The sequence below is a fragment of the Diabrotica undecimpunctata genome, chromosome 8 (genome assembly GCF_040954645.1).
Source record: "Diabrotica undecimpunctata isolate CICGRU chromosome 8, icDiaUnde3, whole genome shotgun sequence".
Lineage (NCBI taxonomy): Eukaryota > Metazoa > Arthropoda > Insecta > Coleoptera > Chrysomelidae > Diabrotica > Diabrotica undecimpunctata.
The window spans coordinates 69,918,135-69,940,114 of NC_092810.1; the positions used below are offsets into that span (position 1 = coordinate 69,918,135).

General features: G+C 34.7%; 3 protein-coding genes across 3 annotated transcripts in view; 1 reads left to right on the top strand and 2 right to left on the bottom strand.

Annotated features, from left to right (window-relative positions):
- The window catches only part of LOC140447677 (uncharacterized), a 665,708-nt gene that overhangs the window by 238,425 nt on the left and 405,303 nt on the right, over window positions 1-21,980 (bottom strand). The window lies entirely within an intron of this gene.
- Window positions 5,560-6,944, bottom strand: LOC140448442 (uncharacterized). Its single transcript, XM_072541522.1, has 2 exons — window positions 6,851-6,944; window positions 5,560-6,699 (listed from the first exon to the last, which is right to left on the bottom strand). The coding sequence occupies exons 1-2, from the start codon at window positions 6,906-6,908 to the stop codon at window positions 5,603-5,605; spliced, it is 1,155 nt and encodes a 384-aa protein (XP_072397623.1). The 5' UTR covers window positions 6,909-6,944; the 3' UTR covers window positions 5,560-5,602.
- On the top strand, window positions 8,983-10,341 carry LOC140448443 (uncharacterized). The gene is made up of 2 exons (XM_072541523.1): window positions 8,983-9,072; window positions 9,268-10,341. The coding sequence occupies exons 1-2, from the start codon at window positions 9,015-9,017 to the stop codon at window positions 10,296-10,298; spliced, it is 1,089 nt and encodes a 362-aa protein (XP_072397624.1). The 5' UTR covers window positions 8,983-9,014; the 3' UTR covers window positions 10,299-10,341.

The window sequence follows — 21,980 nt, forward strand, 5'->3', positions numbered from 1 at the left end:
AAATTAATGTAGTTACTGGCATTTAGGAGTAAGTGAGTAGAGTGAGTGATGTGACTGAGTGAGGTGAGTGAGTAAGGTGAGTGAGCGAGGGGTGAATGATTGAGGTGAGTGAGTGAGTGAGGTGACTGCGCTTGGCGTGTGAACAAGATGAGTTGGTAAGGTGAGTGAGCACTCACATACAAATTGTAATAAGTATAGGTACAAGTTCTCATAACTATGCACCCTCACTAGAGCGTATAATATGGCTATAAATGCAACAAAAAAAGTAGAGTTTATCAAAACAGGAGCAAAAAATGCTTTAGACATTTTAGCAGGAAACACGTCGCTATATGGGCCTAGAAGAGACGATACTATGTGAGTATAAAAAAAATAAGTTTTTTTTAAACGTGTTTTTTTGTCGGAATAATTTTTTTCAATACGGTGTTCACTATATCACAAAAACTACTTGATCAATCCTTCTCAAATTTTACAGATACATGCACACCTTCAGTCACTTTTAAACCAGTATCTGAAGTCATTAACCACGCCAGCTGCGTTCAATAAGTGATCCAACTACACGAAACCAACAGTATAAGGCAACAAGAATGCCATAAGTATCATTTTCAAATTTTTGTACGGCTTTCGACAGGATTTGTTTTTTTTATTACTAATAAAATTTTATTTTATTGTTTTATTTATTGTACAATAAATATGATTAGTCAATAGTCTCTTTTATTGTACCACTCAAACTTAATTCAGTTTTGCCTTTAAGATCAGACGAACTTACAGCCGAGAGCCTGAGCTAGACAAAGCCTTAAACAATTGGCTCCCAATATTAGTTGGTAGGTATATTATTACACTTTGTTTGAAAATTGCGTCAACTACTCCGGAAATTAACTGTTAAAATGTGCAAATATATGGCATGGAGTGGCGTAATTCTAATTGATATCGTATTTACATTGCCTGTTACCAAGAGCCCCAATTTTGCAAATATTTTTTTATTCGTCTAATTTAAAGTGAGAGTTGTCGCTATGTTCAATGTATGTAAATGTTTCATTCGTGCATAAAAGACTTGTATCTTCATCTTGCTTACAACGAACTTTACTACTTTACATCCAGTGTTCGGTCTTAAAAAGGAATTAGAAAATCATTATAATATTTACCCTTAGCAGCTACTAAATTATAATTAAATTCAGTTCGAGCAATAACAGCTTTTCTCACATCATCGGAACCAATCCAAGCTACTTTTAAAATAGATTTTTGGAATAAAAGCGTAGTTACTTTATAGATTTTACGGCAATAATCCAGTGTTTTTTAACATCATGCTGTTCATTGGATTCCTTGTTGTAAAGTAAACAAATTTTTTTTAATAAAAAGATAATTCACTTACGCAAGCTTTAGTACGATGACTTATTTCATATGTGTTGGCTTTTTTTTGTGTTGTCTTTAGCTGCAACAATAGAACTCTTTGGAGTGTATTTTTTACGACATTGCACACGAAATGTCACAGGTTTCTGGTTTTTTAATTGTTCTGAACATTCATCAGTTCTTTCAGTACGATATTAAATATGCATTTTTACTATTAGGTAACGTTCGAAACTATAATAGGATTTAGTTTATAATATGTTTGAAAAAAGAGCAGATATACGATTCCCGCCATGCGGATAATTGAATAGCAAACATATTATGTTGCTTAGGATTGCACTGGAGTGTAAAATGAGGGACTGGAATTCTATCGTATGTTATACACGTATAAGTTATAGTCTGTGGGAAGACGAAGAATATCCTGGCTTAAGAACTTAAGGGAATGGTTTGAATGCAGTAGTGCTGAACTTTTTAGAGTGGCAGTCAACAGAGTCCGCATAGCCATGATGATTTCCAACCTTCGATAGAATATGGCACTTAAAGAAGAAGAAGAAAAAAATTGTTTACGTATATTAAAGCTCCAGTGATATATGCACACAGCACTCTTACGCACATAATGAAAAACACAGGTTTTTCGACTTAATAGTTATATTTTCGGTAGCTCTCAGCAGAAAAAGTGTAGAAAAAAATTTTAAGAGATACTTGCATGATTAAAATTTTTGTCTGATTAATTTTTATAAATAAACTTACCTACCGGTTGACTAAAAAATGCAACAAACCTACATTTGGGACTTTTAACCTTAAATAACTTTTTTTCCGATGTGGAATTGATATGTACTTTTCACCTTTCATTTAGAATAGCGTTTAAAATATTTGTACCAATTTTAAGCTCTATGCGACTTTTTGTAATCTTACCTATATTCCTTGGGATAACTTGACCGGGGTAAGAGAGCGGGGTAATGGTGGTGGACTGCCTGCGGATGGAATATTCCACCCTGAATCAAACATTCACCAGACCATTCAACTCAGGGGAGATAATATTTATTTCCACATGTACCACACATATAGCAAATAGCTTAATAGAACATGAGAAAACTATTTGTTTTTCTATTTTAAAATAATATCCACTTGCTATCTGTACGTGCTGTTGTAAAATGGTTGGTAGATATGTGTTATAACCTCTGTTGACTTATTTGGTAGCATTTTTTATTTTTTTAAATGATTGGTGAACTTTAAATTTTATTTCACACTGCTTTCAGAGCAGTGGCTATATCGCTCTGAGGAGACCTAAAGAGGTCGAAATACGTATAAGCAGCTTGCAGTTGCCCTGTATTGAAACAAAAATCTAATACCGTCATTGTTTTAAATTTTATATACCTACCTTTAGACGTTAAAATTAAATACAGTAAGTGCCAGAATCTGCTTGGAAATTTTGTCGACATTCTGATATATATATATATATATATATATATATATATATATATATACATATATATATATATATATATATATATATATATATATATATATATATATATATATATATCAGACCAATAGTCAGAAAATACGTATACACGGTTGCCTTCCATCGATATACCATTTTTGGTTTTCTGTTTTGCGAGACATGCCATTACTTTTTACTTATATATATATATATATATATATATATATATATATATATATATATGTATATATGTATATGTATATATCCAGTATTACTAAATTTTTCAGTAATGACAACAAAACTACTATTAACTACTTAAACTACGAGAAAACGAATATATTTAGTCTTTTACGGGTTAAAATCACAAGCACCTAAAAAGACTAAAACATTAATTTGAATATTTTTCAACTTCGTAAATAAATTCGATGATTTATTGATTAATTGTGAAATAACCCCAATAAAAACAACAGTACATATATATACTAGTAACTTTGCCTGTCACATGCGACGAGATCCAGTAAATTGTCCTCTACAGTCAGTCATTAAATTTTTAAAATAATAAACTACATGCATATAATCCAAGAAACTATAAAGTATGATCTGGTTGACCAACTGGTCAACCGATCGGACATTATGTTTTTTTTACTATACCCCGTATATACATATTGATGGCACGCTACATACATTAAACGTATTATATGTCTCACGTCGTTTGATTTGATGTGTCATATGCTAGTATTAGGCTAGTTGTTTATTTTGTAATCAATCAGAAGCCTTTTTCAGGTCAATAAAACAAATTTACCTTCAATTAATGAGTTATCTATAAAGCAAATATGTCTATTATCATCCATAGTGTCATGTTATATGTCGTATGTCGCTATACGTTCATTATTAACGAAGACGATGTGTAGAGCCCTTTTGATACCCTCTTTGTTTGTTTTTTTCATCTGAATATATTTGTCATATACTTCCCTTTTATTTGCTTTGTCGCATGTTAGGATTCGATCAGTTCTCTATTTTGTACTCAGTCTGAGACCTTTTGTAAGTCCATAAATCAAAATTTGTCTTGTGGTAAATCTATTTTTATCTATAGTGCTCTATGATATCTCGTATGTCGCTATACGTTCATTATTAATGAAGATACTGTGTAGTGCCTTGTTAGTAGTTGCTTTGTTTGATTTTTCTATCTAAATATATTTGTTATATCCGCCCCTTTCATTTGATATATCGCATGTTAGGATTTGATCAGTTGTTTATTTTGTACTCATCCTGAGGCCTTCTGTAACTCAATAAATCAAAATTTGTCTTATGGTAAATGTATTTTTATCCATAGTGAACTATGATATCTCGTATGTCGCTATACGTTCTTTAATAATGAAAATAGTGTGTAGTGCCCTGTTAGTAGTTGCCTTGTTTGATTTTTCTATCTAAATATATTTGTTATATCCGCCCCTTTCATTTGACATATCGTATGTTAGGACTCGATCAGTTGTTTATTTTGTACTTAGCTTGAGACCTTCTGTAAGTCAATAAATTAAAATGTCTTATGGTAAATCTATTTTTCTCCATAGTGCCCTGATATCTCGTATGTCGCTATACGTTTAGTAATAATGAAGATACTGTGTAGTACCATTTTAGTGATCACCTTGTTTCTTTTTTCTGTCTTAATATATTCGTGATATCCTTCTCTTTTAACTAACGTATCACACGCTTCAATAGGAGCAATAACAAAAGATATATGACGTATTGCCATCTTGGCAACGCCGTAATGTGTCTTTTTGTCTCAACATATTCGCTACCCCTCTCCTTTCCAATGATGTATTGTACGTCAAGATCCGACGAACTATTCTACCCCCACCACAATTATTATTTAATTTTACGTAATTATGTTTAACTTGATTTAATTTTATTTAATCTTATTTAGTTATTTTATTTTGTTAAAATGTTGACGTTTGTTAAACGTCATTTTAATTTTTTATAGCAAGTGTATGTTTATCTGACCCAATGACATAATATTTCATGTAATTTACTTAACGTTGAACGTCATCCGCGCCATAGCCCGTGAGGTCACATGATGCCAACACGAAATATTTAGGCGGTAGGTGTGTTCTTTTTTAGAATCACTTTGCCGAGTACACTGGTATTACAGCCTCTAGACATATTTTATTATATACGCGTAGAAATAATATTTAAAGATTTCTATTAATGTTAACTTAAAGAAATATACAATAATATGTTTCATTTAATTTGTATAAATGCATTATAAAGCGTTTTTATGAAGAACATTTGTTCGGAACACACTGTAACTGTAATCGAACGAAGGTGATATTTTGGCATAAATTAGTAACACTTATTTGACAGTTGCGGTGTTGACACTTTTTATTTTACATTTTACATAAAATAAAATAAATATTTATGTAAAAAATTTTTTTGGTAAAATCCTTTATAAGAGGTATATAAAATTAAAAAACCCAAACGGGCTATGTCATGAAGACAAAACGTTTTCGGAATCCATATTCCATCATCAGTGTCCTAAAAACTATATAACCACTTTAATTAAAAAGAACATAAAGTTAAAATTTTGACCAAGGTTAATACAAAATGTGATTAATACTTACTAGGTGTACCTAGATGTTTTGAGAAACTAAATATCTGGGTAAAAACCACAAAGACGACCAATAGTCAGAAATACGTATATACAGTTGCTTTCCATCTTGTATGTATATAATTATGTTGTTGTTATTACGAAAGGTATAACGAAAAAATTCAAGTTAGTAATAATAAGTTAAGTTTTTATTGTTTTGCATTTAGGAACTAAGAAAAGGACACATCTGGTGATCCTGGGCGTTTGCTAGGTCGAGGGCCTGGTGGCCTAGGACGTCTGCTTGGTGGAGGTCCGGGTGGTCCAGGTCGTTTGCTTGGTGGAGGGCCTGGTGGCCTAGGACGTCTGCTTGGTGGAGGTCCAGGTGGTCCAGGACGTTTGCTTGGTGGAGGGTTTGGTGGTCTAGGACGTCTGCTTGGTGGAGGTCCGGGTGGTCCAGGACGTTTGCTTGGTGGAGGGCCTGGTGGTCTAGGGCGTCTGCTTGGTGGAGGTCCGGGTGGTCCAGGACGTTTGCTTGGTGGAGGACCTGGTGGTCTAGGGCGTCTGCTTGGTGGAGGTCCGGGTGGTCCAGGACGTTTGCTTGGTGGAGGGCCTGGTGGTCTTGGACGTCTGCTTGGTGGAGGTCCTGGCGGCCCAGGTCGTTTGCTTGGTGGAGGGCCTGGTGGTCTGGGTCGTCTGCTTGGTGGAGGTCCGGGTGGTCCAGGACGTTTGCTTGGTGGAGGGCCTGGTGGTCTGGGTCGTTTGCTTGGTGGAGGGCCTGGTGGTCTGGGTCGTCTGCTTGGTGGAGGTCCGGGTGGTCCAGGACGTTTGCTTGGTGGAGGGCCTGGTGGTCTTGGACGTCTGCTTGGTGGAGGTCCTGGCGGCCCAGGTCGTTTGCTTGGTGGAGGGCCTGGTGGTCTGGGTCGTCTGCTTGGTGGAGGTCCGGGTGGTCCAGGGCGTTTGCTTGGTGGAGGGCCTGGTGGTCTTGGACGTCTGCTTGGTGGAGGTCCTGGCGGCCCAGGTCGTTTGCTTGGTGGAGGGCCTGGTGGTCCGGGTCGTCTGCTTGGTGGAGGTCCGGGTGGTCTAGGACGTTTGCTTGGTGGAGGGCCCGGTGGTCTGGGGCGTCTGCTTGGTGGAGGCCCAGGTGGTCGTGGGCGTTTACTACTGGGTGGTGGTGGTCCTGTTGGCCTTGAGTCTATTGAATCACCTTCTTTGGCGTCATTAGACAATTTTATCCGGTTTAGATGATCAAAAGATACTAAGGATGGAAACAATATTTTATCATCTTCAGAATTAGATAAAATAACGTCACTTAGATCATTGTTGGCATCTGAAAAAATATTAGATTCTATGATCAATATTAAACTACCTTAATAAAATAAGAAAATGAATTAAGGTTAAAATAATCTCATAGTTTTGTAACTTTGTATATGAATTAAATATTTTTAATTATCTATAAATAATATAAAACAATTTCTTACCATTTGTGCAATTGACACCAGCCCAAAGGACTAACGCCACAATTAATATTTTTAACATTGTGTTTGTAGCACATACAAACTGTATGAAGGTATAACTAGAGGGATCTGTATTTATACGAAAATTCTCAGTTATCATAAAAAGATAAAATGCAAATACAATTGTACTTAATTATACACTTAAAGATATTATCTTATTCGAATTCCACAAAGTTTTGAGAAGAAAATATGCAGTGTGAAAAACATATTACGATTTCAATTTGTTTTGTCCTAAAATTTATTTCTATTAATGTATCCATCGTTTTGTCCATATACCAGTTTTTGGATATAATAGTGAATTTTTTCTACATTTTTCTTTATTTTATTTTTAATTTCCTTCTTTTTTCTTTTATGACAAGTTTACTAGGTATATATGATGACTAGCAATAATAATAGAATGACTTATTTTGTCACACACTATGAATTTTGCACAAGAACAAAGTAGCTCTGTTGACAATACCGAAAGTAGTTACAAAATGTTGATCATAACTAAATACTTTATATAAAAAAATATATTTTTTTTTATCGGAATGTATCTTTACAATATTCTCTCTTATATGGGTGACACATACTCACCCTTATTTTAATGTGCTCATCACAATCCCACTTGCTTGATAGAGTGGATACAAAATACTTAAATTCCTCAACTATTTCAATTAGTTGATCGCGTATAAGAAGGTGTACTTGCTTGTGTTGCTGCCTTCCGTGAACATAAATTTAGTCTTGCTGATGTTAATCTTCAAGTCGTATTCCTTTCCTGTATGATCAATAATTGTAACCAGCGATTGCAGATCTTCTATCTCATTTGCTAGATGAATAGTTAGATAGAATCCTCGTAAAGATTGTAAATTATGACCACATTTACTTCAATTTTATGATGTATGTTTTGTAGAGCAATTTGAAATATTTGTGCAACGTATATGTTATGTGATAATAAACAGCACTGTCTAAAACGTTTCAGTATTTGTATAAGTTCCTTGGATAATGATTTATTGATTTTAAGTTGGGCCACCTCGCTCCTATAAAGGGATTTATAATTCGAATGTCTTATTCGTCGACACTTGTGCCACGTAGAATGGGCCTTAAAAGACAATGGCGTACAGTATCGAAAGACTTTTGGTAGTCGATAAAAGAAATTAATATGTCTTTTCTAGGATCGTAGCCATTTTGTGCAAGGAGTTGCATAAAAAATAGTGTCTGTCTCTATCTAACACACTCTTCAAACCAAACTGCGATTCTCCAGTAACCTCTTCACATCTTTTATATATTCTTGGATGGATTCTTTTAAAAAATGGTTCAAGAACGAGGCTTATAAGACAAAACAGTTTGTGCTCTTCTCAAGTCTTAGTATTTCTCTTAGAACTAGCAACAAATGTTGCTAGTTCTAAATTTTTCTTTAACAGTTCACATACGATTTTCCTATCCATCGGCTTCAGGATTCACATTCCACTTCTGATTTAAGCATGAGTGAAAAATTTTAGAATAGTTGACTAAAATATCAACTGGAATGTCTATACGCTGCTAAGCGTATTTTACAATAAGAAGAATAGGAATAAGTCTAAACACAAACGGACTGTGTATTTTCACAGGAATACTAACAGTACATTGTACATAGAGAACGTATCTAAAACCTAAATATTATGATCCCTAAATGCAGCAGTAAGATGCTCTATACATATCAAATCAAATTGCTGTACCTTAAAGAAATCTCAAGCATGTTATCTGGAAGTATATGAAATAGAAAAAGAGTATTTTCCTAAATAATGTAGGTTATTGTAAAGATACGTTCAGAAAGAAAAAATTTTTTTAATATAAGGGATTTAGTTGTTAAGATAAACTTTTTTATAACTACATTCGATATTGCCAAAAATAAAACTAGTTTGTTCCTGTGCAACATTCATATTGTGTGACAAAATATGTCATTCTAGTATTATTTTTTATTATCATTCATACCTAGTTAACTTATAACAAAAGGAAACAGTAGAATACGAATAAGATACTATCTTTAAGTGTATAATTAATTATAATTGTATTTGCATTTTATCTTTTCTTGATAACTAAGATTTTTCATATAAATATCGATTCCTCTAGTTAAATCTTCACACAGTTTGTACGTGTTACAAATACAATGTTAAAACTATTAATTGTGGCACTAGTCCTTTGGGCTGGTGTCAGTTGCACAAATGGTAATAAATCATTAATATTATTTTAAGAAAATTAATACTTAATTTAATAGAAATAATTTTATAGTTTTGTAACTTTATATATAAGTTAATATTTTAATTTATATATAAAGTTACAAAACTATCAATAAGTAACTTAATTTTCGTATCTTATTATGGTAAATTATTATTGATTGTAAGCACCTAATATTTTTTCAGATGACAACAATGAACTAAGTGACGTAATTTTATCTAGTTCTGAAGATGATAAAATATTGTTTCCGTCTTTAGTATTATCTGAGCATCTAAATCCGATCAAATTGTCTAATGATGCCGAACAAGAAGATTCAATAGACAAAAGGCCCACAGGAACACCACCACCCAGTAGTAAACGCCCCGGACCACCTGGCCCTCCACCAAGCAAACGTCCCGGACCACCCGGACCTCCACCAAGCAGACGTCCTAGACCACCAGGCCCTCCACCTAGCAAACGACCAGGACCACCCGGCCCTCCACCAAGCAGACGCCCTAGACCACCAGGCCCTCCACCAAGCAAACGTCCTAGACCACCCGGACCTCCATCAAGCAGACGCCCTGGACCACCAGGCCCACCACCTAGCAAACGACCAGGACCTCCCGGACCTCCACCAAGCAGACGCCCTAGACCACCAGGCCCTCCACCCAGCAAACGCCCTAGGCCACCAGGCCCACCACCTAGCAAACGACCAGGACCTCCCGGACCTCCACCAAGCAGACGCCCTAGACCACCAGGCCCTCCACCCAGCAAACGCCCTAGGCCACCAGGCCCACCACCTAGCAAACGACCAGGACCTCCCGGACCTCCACCAAGCAGACGCCCTAGACCACCAGGCCCTCCACCTAGCAAACGACCAGGACCACCCGGACCTCCACCAAGCAGACGTCCTAGACCACCGGGCCCTCCACCAAGCAGACGCCCTGGACCACCCGGACCTCCACCAAGCAGACGCCCTGGACCACCAGGCCCACCACCTAGCAAACGACCAGGACCTCCCGGACCTCCACCAAGCAGACGCCCTAGACCACCAGGCCCTCCACCAAGCTCACGACCAGGACCACCCGGACCTCCACCAAGCAGACGTCCTAGACCACCGGGCCCTCCACCAAGCAGACGCCCTGGACCACCAGGGCCGCCACCAAGCAGACGTCCTAGACCACCAGGCCCTCCACCTAGCAAACGACCAAGATCACCAGAGGAGTCCACTTCTTAGTTTCTAAATTAAAGACAATAAAAACTTAACTTATTAATACTAACTTGAATGTTTTTAGTTTTACCACACACACACATATATATATATATATATATATATATATATATATATATATATATATATATATATATATATGTATATATATATATATATATATATATATATATATATATATATATATATATATATATATATATATATATATATATATATATATATGGGTATGGGTGTAGCGGGTAGATACTCCTCTAGACTTACTTCAGGGATGCGACCCTGCCCTACGCGAGCCTTGATTGTCTCTTAACTCCTATGGAGAAAAATCATGTCCTAACCCCATTCCTACCCAATACCTACTATCCTACCAATTTCCCAAACCAACTCAATGGTAACTGGCAAAAGCCATTGTACGGCAACACTTGCCCCTTACCAACCCGACCTGAGGTAGCGTGGTAAGGTATGCCTCACGACCCCTTATGAATAAAGGAAAAAGAAAGCCGCGGCCCTCATTCTCCGTAGGCCCAACTGACCCCGAGATGGGTAGTTCTCGGGAACCAGTCAGGAGGGCAGAGGGTGCTAAGAATCTGCGGAGTCTAAACCACTACCCAGCCAGAACAACAACACTATACGTAGCGACCTATAAATGCAGGTGGTTAGCGAACCAGGCAAGACTCATAGAGTTAGAAAATAAAGCAGTCAATATTAAATGGGACGTCATCGGAATAAGCGAAGTAAGACGGAAGGACGAAGAGTTAATAGAACATGAATCGGGCAACATCCTCTATCACAAAGGAACAGAAAATGGACGAACAAGTGGAGTGGAGTTCCTAATTAATAAGAAATGGAAGGATAGGATAGTCGACATAGCAAGCACCTCAGACAGAGTAGCTAGTCTAAGTCTAAGACTATCCAGAAGATACACCATCCAAATTGTGCAAGTATATGCACCAACCATATCCCACTCCGATGAGGAAATAGAGGAATTCTACAATGAAATAACGGAGGTGCTTAACAAGAACAAAAGCCAATTTAAGTATCTAGTCGGGGACTTTAATGCCAAAGTGGGTAAACAATAAAATCAAGAACAATGTGTCGGCAACTTTGGCATTGGAGAAAGAAATGAAAGGGGAGAGAGACTGGTTCAATACGCACATTACCAGAACCTCTCAATCGCCAATACCTATTTCAAGAAGAACCTTAATAGGAAATGGACATGGGTAGCTCCCAATGCAACTACCAAGAACGAAATAGATTTCATCCTAACTAATAAGCTGAAAACCATAAAGGATGTAAGTGTGCTCAACAAATTCCGAACAGGTAGTGATCACAGACTAATTAGATCTCGGGTCGTTCTAAACACTAAACTAGAAAGAATGAAATTACTCCAGAAACCAACTGCAGGGGTAAATATCACTAACCTAAGCAACAACTCGGAACGCTATCAAAATTTAATTGAAGAAAAATTACAAGACCCAACAAATAGCACACACTTAATGGAAACAATCTTAAATTGCGCCAAAGAAGTTGGAGGATCACAAGCACACAACAGCAATAGAAAACTTTCAGATGAAACAACAGCTCTCCTGAAACAACGAAGAGAAATGAAAATCAACTACAATATTAATAGAATTGAATATACCGAACTGTGCAAAGCAATACGGAAAAATATCGCAGAATATATAAAAACCTACAATGAACGACTTGTACAAAATACAATCGAGAACCGTAAAAGCTATAGGAAAACCAAGAGTAAGTTGGCAATCGGTAGAAAGCAAATAATAGCATTAGAAAACAACAACGAAAGGATCACAAATAGGGATGAAATAATAGAACATGTAACCGAATTCTACGAGGGTCTATATAAAGCTCTGGAAGTACAAGAAATAGGCGAAGAAGAAATTGCGGTTCAAGAAGATGTACCAGATGTTCTCGTGGATGAGGTAGAGGCAGCTCTTAAGAGCATGAAGAACGGCAAGGCAGCCAGTAATGACGGTGTTACAGCCAAACTTCTAAAGATTGCTGGTAAAACAACTTGGAAAATCCTAGCAAAAATTTACACAGACTGCCTAAAATCGAGACATATTCCGAAAAAGTGGAATTCAGCCAACATAATCCTCATTCACAAGAAAGGTAGCAAGGAAGACATTAGAAATTATAGACCGATCAGCTTGCTGCCTGTGATATACAAGGTATTCACCAAAATCATTAACAACAGAATACAGAACACACTTGACGCAGCACAACCCCGAGAGCAAGCAGGCTTTAGAAGTGGCTTCAGCACAATGGATCATATTCAAACATTAAGAGAAGTAATGAGCAGAACAAAAGAATATGATCTACCACTGGCGCTAGCATTCATAGACTTCGAGAAGGCATTTGACTCCGTATACCCAAGAGCAGTCATAGAAGCTCTTGTCGACCAAGGAGTAGATAAACCATATGTCGAAACGCTAGCAAATATATACAAAGAGGCCACAGCTAGAGTAAGCACATATGAAAATACCCCAGAATTTCCCACTCAAAAAGGAGTCCGACACGGAGACACCATATCCCCTAAGCTCTTCACTGCAACCTTAGAAAATATCTTCCGAAAATTAGACTGGAACAACCAAGGTCTATGTATATATTGAGAATACCTAAACCATCTTAGATTCGCTGATGACATCATTCTAATTGCTAGAAGTACTGAAGAATTACAACTACAAATTAATGACCTTAATACAGCCAGCAATGAGGTAGGCCTAAAAATGAACCTAGCAAAGACTAAAATAATGTGCAATGATCTGCTCGCCAACGTGGAAATAAAAATTAATGAAACCTCGCTAGAAGTAGTAGGCGAGTACATATACTTGGGCAGCTCATACATAAATCGGGATCACTACTTCCGGAAATCAACAGACGAATAAAACAAGCGTGGTCAGCATTCGGACGAAATTCCATAGTCTTCAATTCCAAAATGCCACTATACCTCAAGAAGAGAGTATTTGATCAATGCATATTACCCGTTACATATGGATGTGAAACTTGGATATTAAAGAGAGAAATAACGTCGAAACTCCAAGTAACTCAAAGAGCAATGGAAATATGTATGCTAGGGATAACAAAGAGAGATCGTAAAAGAATTGAATGGATACGGAGGCAAACCCAGGTGACTGATGTAATCCAAAGAATAAAATCCCTGAAATTGCAATGGGCAGGACATATAGCAAGAAGAACAGACAACAGATGGACCACTAGAACAACGATGTGGTACCCCAGGAACGCTAAGAGACCAAAGAGGCGCCCGAATCTCAGATGGGATTGTGATATAAGAAAATTAACAGGAACAACGTGGTCTCGAATAGCACAAGATATATATATATATATATATATATATATATATATATATATATATATATATATATATATATATATATATACATTGAACGTTTAACTTCATTGTTACTGAGTTAAACCTATGCGTCACTTTCATCATTTTAGAGCTGCATATGTTTGTGAGTTAATTTTTGCAATTTTCTATATGCATGATTTTAGATGACTAGAGTTATATATATATATATATATATATATATATATATATATATATATATATATATATATATATGTATATATATATATATGTATATATATATATATATATATGTATATATATATATGAAAGTTAAAATAATTTGCTATCAAAGAGAGGTCTCCCGACTTCTTGGTACTTCGTATAAATGCCACTGCTAGCGTACCAGGCTGTTATTTTAATTATAATGGCCAAAAATAGACTGCATTTCATTTCTGTTTGAACTTCCACAAGTGTTCCTAATGTGGAGTTGAATAACTCTAAACACGTGGAGAACAATATTGGAATTTGAATTGAAATGAAATCTAATGATCATTTTAATGTCTTTTCTCTACGTAAAGAGCGAAAAAGATAGTCTTTTTTCAAAGGTGAACCATAGATGCGTGTTAGAGTAAATGATTATTCCTAGCATCGTTCAATAGAGTAAGTAAGAGGCTTTGAACTTGCGGTTCACACACGATACACAAATCACCTAATTTGCTATCAAAGAGAGGTCTCCCCACTTCTTGTTTTTCATACATATATATATATATATATATATATATATATATATATATATATATATATATATATATATATATATATATATATAAATATATATATATATATATATATATATATATATATATACATATATAAAAAATGTGCACTCGTAAGTGAATGGGATGTTTTCGGTCAATTTGGAGATAAAAAAGACAAGAGTTGTGCTACTTTATCTATTTATTGAAGACGTTTCGCCCATTGTTCAATAAGCATCATCAGTTCATCTAAAAGAGTGTTATTAGCGATACATCTAATATGAAAAAACAATTAAGTAAATGATCTTACCTTTAAAAGATCTGTAGCATTAAAATGTTATTATTGCAAAGAAACATCCAAAATTAATATACTAAATATATCAGCAAAAACACAGAAACACAGAACGCCGGAAGATTCCCAATTTTACTAATTTTATATTAATTTGTTTTAAATTTCACTTTTGAAAACATTGATTGATTAAATCTATCAAAAAAATATAATTGTCAATTTTGAATTGTTATATTAACAACGGCACGGCTAGGGTTCTTGACTGTTTGTTATGATCATATCATGAAAATGAAGTATTTGAAAGCTCGACTGTCAGAAATGACAATCAGCTGGTATATATATATATATATATATATATATATATATATATATATATATATATATATATTTGACCATTAATCAATTTCTATGGCTTCTCGTATAATTTTTGGTTTATAGAAGCAAATGGGGGTATGGTCCTGGAGTTTCCAAAATCAATTTTGTGTATGAAGATGATGTTGACCTAGAGCTGATATTGAATATAAATTGATAACAGAAATGGAATGTTCATAAATCCTATTTTGGATTTTACGGTTTGTTTGACCTATATAAGATCGGGGACAGCCTACACAAAGAATTCCGTGTTATTTCTTTGGAATGTTGCCTTTTACTATTCGGACAAGAGATGTTTTTATTGGGGGGTAAATATTGTCTATATTCTTCTTGATTTAAGAATCTTGTCGATTTTGTCAGTGACACGTTTGGTGAATGGAAAAAAAGCTTAGGAGGTTGATGTCTGTAGATGCTTCTATGGATGTAATTTTCGCCATAACCGTTTAGGATCAGAGCTTGTTTTGAACTAGAGAGATCCGAGGGTCTACTTACATCATTGCAAAAGGCGTATTAATCTGGAGACAAGGATATTATTGACTATATTAATTTGTGAAGGTGGATGATGAGAGTTGGCATACAAGTAACGATTGGTATGGGTGGGTTATCGATAAACAGAGTAATGAAAACTTTGGAATTGGTTTTTCTTTAAGATAACGTCGAGAAACGGTAGGAATGAATCAGTTTCTACCTCCATAGTGAACTGGATACTAGGATGTATACCATTTAGATGGGTTTGAAAACGATACCAAAGCATCCCTGCTATGGGGCGAAATGACGAATGTATCGTCAACATATCGCAGCCAACCTATGGGTTTAAGCGTTGATGTGAATAGTGCTCGGGTCTTGAAGTCTTCCGTTAAGATATTGGCAATTACTGGAGATAGTGGTAAGCTCATTGGGGCACCATTTATTTGTCTGTAGAATTGATGTTGGAAGATAAAATAAAAGTTAGACATACAATGCTTAATGAAAGATAAATGGTCTTGGTAGATACTGTATTTAGTTTTCAGAATATTTAGAGTTTCATCTATAGGGGTGTTGCTAAAGAGTGAAACGATATTGAAACTAACTAGAATGTCTGACGGTGAGATAGGGTATTGTTTAAGAAGTTCGAGAAAATGATAAGAATTTTTAACAAAAAAAAATAAAGCATTTTCAGCGAGAGGTTGTAGAGTTTTGGGCAAGTTCTTGGGTTTGTGAATTTTGGGTATGGCTTTTGTGGTTTTCTCTAGATAGGTTATTGGATTATTAGAAATTTCAGTCTTAGATTCGAAAGCGCTTAGGGCTGTCTGTGTGTTACGGTCGAAACTGTCCCATAATATAGGATTTACATTGAAATAATGAATATATGATCAGATATTGAAAATATTGATATTTGTGACATCTAGTTTTCGTCTAGTTAAATGAATATGTCAACCTCTACCCAATCCACGTCACTATCAACGGTACAAATGGACCGTCCTTTATTCCCAGTAGTAGTAGTGCATTGGTTAGTGATCAGTATAGTAGTGTCTAAGGGCTAAAAAGACTGAGACCTCCAAAGTTCCGAAGAAGACATCAAAGAGGATGTCGAAAGCCCGGCGCAATGATAACCTACGCGGTTCAACCTGGAAGACTGATGGGTTTAATATTAATTCTTATAATATTATTTAATATTATAATGTAATATTAATAAGTTTTTTAATAGGCTAGTAAAGTAAAACTTGCAAAGATTACGGTCAAAAAGGCCCAATTATTAAAATACTAACACATGTGTATTCTTTTATTGAAAGTCGAGGTTTTGAAACAAACGGTTAAGTTTCTTTATCAAGATAACTAAATTATATTTTAATTAGTTTCATGTCACTTTAATCGTAAATGTACTTACTAAATGTTGAGATTAAAATAGTTCAGAAGCCATGTTAAAATAAACAACATAACACATAATCGTAAAAATGTAACATTCGTGTTCTATGCATAAAACATAATTTGGCTAGTAAATAATTTTTAAAAATATAATTTAAAGTTTATTTTGAGTGATACAAAGGATCTTATATTGACTGATTTGTTTTACCAAGTAATGTCAACCTAATTGTCCTGTTTTTTGTGTAGATGTAATAAATATGACATAGCTGGAGTAAAAGACTAGACTTTAAAGGCTATTTTGTCGAATATGATGAAAAATGGCATTAATAAATAACTCTGTCCGCAACATTACTATTTCTTGAATCTGAATTTTCCTAATTTGTAACTTCCACTCTGGGTAAAGCAACCAACTAAGCAAGAGCAGGTGGAGGCTGTCCACAAGGAGGTGTTCTGTCACCTCTACTTTAGTCAAACGTGGTAGATGCGCTTTTTAAAAAAATGTTCACAAAAAGGTTTTTACTGTCTAGAATACGCTGACGATATTGCAATCATCGTCAGGGGCAAATTTTCCCAAGTTGTATCTAAGAGAATGCAAGCAGCCCTGAATATAGTTGAAAACTCATAGAAACAAGAGAGTCTGATAGTCAGTGCTCAAAAAACATAAATCGTAAACTTCACAAAAAAGACAGCGTTACAACACCTAAAACCATCGGTGCTAAGAACAACAGAGATTCCAGTTGCCAAAGACAAAATACCTCGGGATATATTTCGATCATAGACTTATATGGATTACTCATATACTAAAAACCACACAGAAAGCTACTATGTTCTTGAGCAGATGTAAAGTGCGGTAAGAATTTTGGGCTCAATCCCAAAATTAATCTATGGTTATACAAAAGAATTATTAGACCAACGATAACCTATAGGTCTGAGACGTGGTGGACAAATACGTCGAAAGTGGAAGCAATAAGGCTAATAAGTAATACAAAAAGGCTAACATGCCTGTGTATTACGGGGGTCGTAAAACAACTCTTATAGTGGCGCCAGTATAGAAGCCAGTATAGTAGGAACATAGCAAGTGTTACATTTCCAGTAAATCTATCCAAAAACTGAAATTTATCACTTTGTGGAAAAAATAGAAAGACAGAAAAGGATGTACGGTTTAACTAACATCTTCACAGATAGCCAGATAGCACTAGGGAATTCAATTCTGTAGAATTCCGTTCCAAGCTTGTATGAGAATATGTGGGTGTTCTTAAGAAACTATGTAGGAGGTCTTAGAGGGATTACGGTTGCTTGTATATTAGGGCACAAGGGTCAAAAGGACAAGACAAATCGAATGAAATGGCCAAACAAGGCTCACTAACGCCATTCACTAGACCGGAAAATTTTCTGCGTCGTTGCAAAGGCAGTAAAAAGAATGGCTACAAGAAAGTGGGTAGCTCACAAATATTTGGAATTATGGAGAAATTTACCAGGATAAAGACAGGCGAAACAGTTTATTATAGAACATTCTCCAAAATTTACGGCAGACCTAATAAGCAAAAGAATTACATGGAAAGTTCAGTTTCGAAGTTATTAGAACTATTAAAAAAGGCTAGGCTAGAAAATATAATCTACAATTAGAGGAGCGCAATAGTTTCTGAAAAGGCTGCAGTGAATAGGCCAAAAGTCACCTTATTAAATCTGACTATTATTCTAAGAATAAACTGTTAAGTTGTAAAGTTAATCTGTCACGGAATGTAATGTTGTTCTTGCGATTGTGTAATATTTAAATCGTGGAAATAGAAAAACTGCTTTTAATGATTTTGACTTGCATCTTTCTAGAAGAATATAACACGAAATAGTCATAAGAGAGCTGAATGAAAAAGGGGTAGATAGTACCTATGACATCCAAGTGGATGGCATAGCTATTTTCTATAAGGTATATATATATATATATATATATATATATATATATATATATATATATAATTATATATATATATATATATATAAATATATATATATATATATATATAATTATATATATATATATATAAATATATATATATATATATATATATATATATATATATATATATAAATATATATATATATATATATAAATATATATATATATATATATATATATATATATATATATATATATATATATATATAAATATATATATACAGGGTGAGTCACCACTAACGCGATGGAAGATTACAGCGAAACGGTAAAAGATTTTGAAAAATTTTTAAATGTATAGTATGTAGGTTGATAAAGGCTACATTTTAAAATTATTCTTAAATATACAGGGTGTCACAATAAAGCGCGACGTTTATTATATTTGTTCTTGTGGAACACTCTGTATTTTATTAGATTTTTTAATTGTCTGCAAAAAATAAGGTATAGTTTCATAAGACTTCCCTATCCCTATTCACAGAGTGTTCTGTGTTATGTCGAATTTTCTTAAAATTTAAAACTTTAAACGAGGACTCATTCTTAATTTATTTAAGCAATTCTAATAAAATTACTCATATTTCAAAATAGTCGGATATTGGTCGAATGTATTTTATGATTAATTATTAAACATTTATTTACAGGGTGTTCAAAATTTGTAGTTTCATTATTGGATTATTCAATGTGTAATATTAAAGGCTTATTTTAAATGGAACACCCTGTATATTAATTAATTATTAAATTAAAAAAAATTTTCTCTTTCGAATGATATACGGATATCCTATAACTAGGACTGATAGTTTTGCCTTCTTTAAAACAATTTTTTTGCTTATAATATAGTAAGTTGTGGTTTATTTTGTATTCTTGATGTTCATTTTGTATTATTTTGAATTATTTGGTTTATTAAAATTCTTTCTAATTCGTTGTGTATCAGCAAGTAAAAGTATAAAGTATACACATTTGTTTACAACTACATTGGTTTCATTTATAACAAATATGTCAAAATGATGTGTTTAAAAGTCGAGAATAACAACTATAAATATTTTAAAATCGAAAAGAAAATTTTAAATTACGCAAAATCTATCACTCCTAGTTATAGGACATCCATATACCATTCGAAAGTGGACATTTTTTTTGACATAATTATTGATTTGTACAGGGTGTTCCATTTAAAATAAGCCTTATATTACACATTGAATTATCCAATAATAAAACTGCAAATTTTGAACACCCTGTAAATAAATGTAAAAATGTAAATAAATACATTCAACCAATATCAATCTATTTAGATATATAACCAATTTTATTAGAATTTCTTAAATAAGTTAGGAATGAGTCTTCGTTTAATGCTTTACATTTTAAGAATATTCCACATAACTCAGAACAATCTGTACAAAGGTATAGGGAAGTCTTATGAAACCATACCTTATTTTTTGCCGACAATTAGAAAACGGAATAAAATATAGGGTGTCCCGTAAGAAAAAATATAACTTTGATACGCCGCACTTTATTGGGACGCCCTGTATTTCCTCCTACTACTAGAGATGACATGAAATTAAAAATTACAAACGCGTTTGCTTCAATAACTCCTGCTATGTTAAATAATGTTAATAAATCATTCGAAGATAGAATTGCTTGTTGTATTGCACAAGATGGCAAGCAATTTGAACTGTTACATACCTGAACATTTTTTACTTATAGGAAGTTTTGGATTATGTTCTATTATTTATGTTCATTATTCATTTTGTATTATGTATTATTTATTTTATTAAAATTTTTCTGTTTCGTTACGTATTTAATTGTTTTCAAACCTAGGGTATCAAAAGGATTGAGCTCCGGTGGGACTCTTTCCGTGTTATCGAGCCGTAGGTGACTTGGTATGCTGGAGTATCTCCCAAAATTGTTCGTACACATCTAGACGTCGCGAGGAGTACAGATTCTGCATGGCCTATAGAGATGTTTATTTAGATGTAGCTACTGTTATTAGGTATCGCTATATCTATTAGGGTTGTTTGCCTAGTATGTTTAATAACTAGTATAAGATCTGATAGCATAGCTGATCTGATCTGTGAGCATAGTGCGGTCCCAGTATAGCTTGTAGTTGTCGTTTTTAAGCATTCTGTCAGGGACGTACTGATAATAAGGAAGATGATTGGTCTGGAGAAGTCCCAGTTTCTTGGCAAATTCCTGGTGAATAATCTTTCCTACTGAGTCATGTCGTTCTTTATACTCAGTACCAACAAACAACTGGCAGTGCTTGGTAAGATATTGGATGGTTTCTTGGGCTTAACATGTATATCGGCATTTGTCGTTTTGGACTTCCATAATATATTGCAGGTAATTTTTCGTTATAACAACCTGATAATGAATTGCAAGTAGGAAACCCTCAGTCGGGAAACATTTTTACTGATGTTAACCAATAGTTCAACGCTGTATTGTATTGTATATTTTTGGCTGATCACATTGAGATGTCGCCCATGCAGAGGTTTACTTATCCAGGTGCGCATTTTTTCTTGGTTAGGTGGTTAATGCGTATTTCTTGTTCCCCCAGTTGAAGCGGAGAGGCGTTGTTCATCTACTGTACAAATTGCTGGATGTAAAGTAAATGTCTCAGTAAGTTTATTAACTAATATAAGATCCGGTCTATTATGTGCCACTGGTTGGTCTGTGAGCACAGTGTTGTCCTAGTATAGCTTGTAGTTGTCATTTTCAAGTATTCTGTCAGGAAAGTATTGATACTAAGGAAGATGGTCGGTTTGAAGAAGTCCCAGTTTGTCAGCAAGTTCTTGGTGGATAATATTTCCTACTGAGTCAAGGCGTTCTTTATAATCAGTACCGACAAACGCCTGGCAGCCACCGGTAAGATGCTGGATGGCACCCATATCGGCATTTCTCATTTTGTACTTGGGGATCTTTAACAATATATTTCAGGTAATTTTTAGTTGGAATAACCTGATCCTGAATGGCAAGTAGGAAACCTTCAGTCTCGGGAAACATCTTTCCTGATGTCAACCAATACTTCGACGCTGTATTGTCGACATATTCGTGGCTGATCTCATTGAAATGTCGCCCATGCAAAGGTTTACTCATCCAGGCGCGCAATTTTTCTTGCTTAGTCAGGTGGTTTATGCGCATTTCTTGTTCAATC

Excerpts from the sequence above, each read along its gene's own strand:
- LOC140448443 (XM_072541523.1), top strand. The coding sequence starts at position 9,015 with ATGTTAAAACTATTAATTGTGGCACTAGTCCTTTGGGCTGGTGTCAGT. Across the intron at positions 9,073-9,267 it reads TGGTGTCAGTTGCACAAATG|ATGACAACAATGAACTAAGT; the intron begins GTAATAAATCAT and ends ATATTTTTTCAG.
- LOC140448442 (XM_072541522.1), bottom strand. The coding sequence starts at position 6,908 with ATGTTAAAAATATTAATTGTGGCGTTAGTCCTTTGGGCTGGTGTCAAT. Across the intron at positions 6,700-6,850 it reads TGGTGTCAATTGCACAAATG|ATGCCAACAATGATCTAAGT; the intron begins GTAAGAAATTGT and ends ATATTTTTTCAG.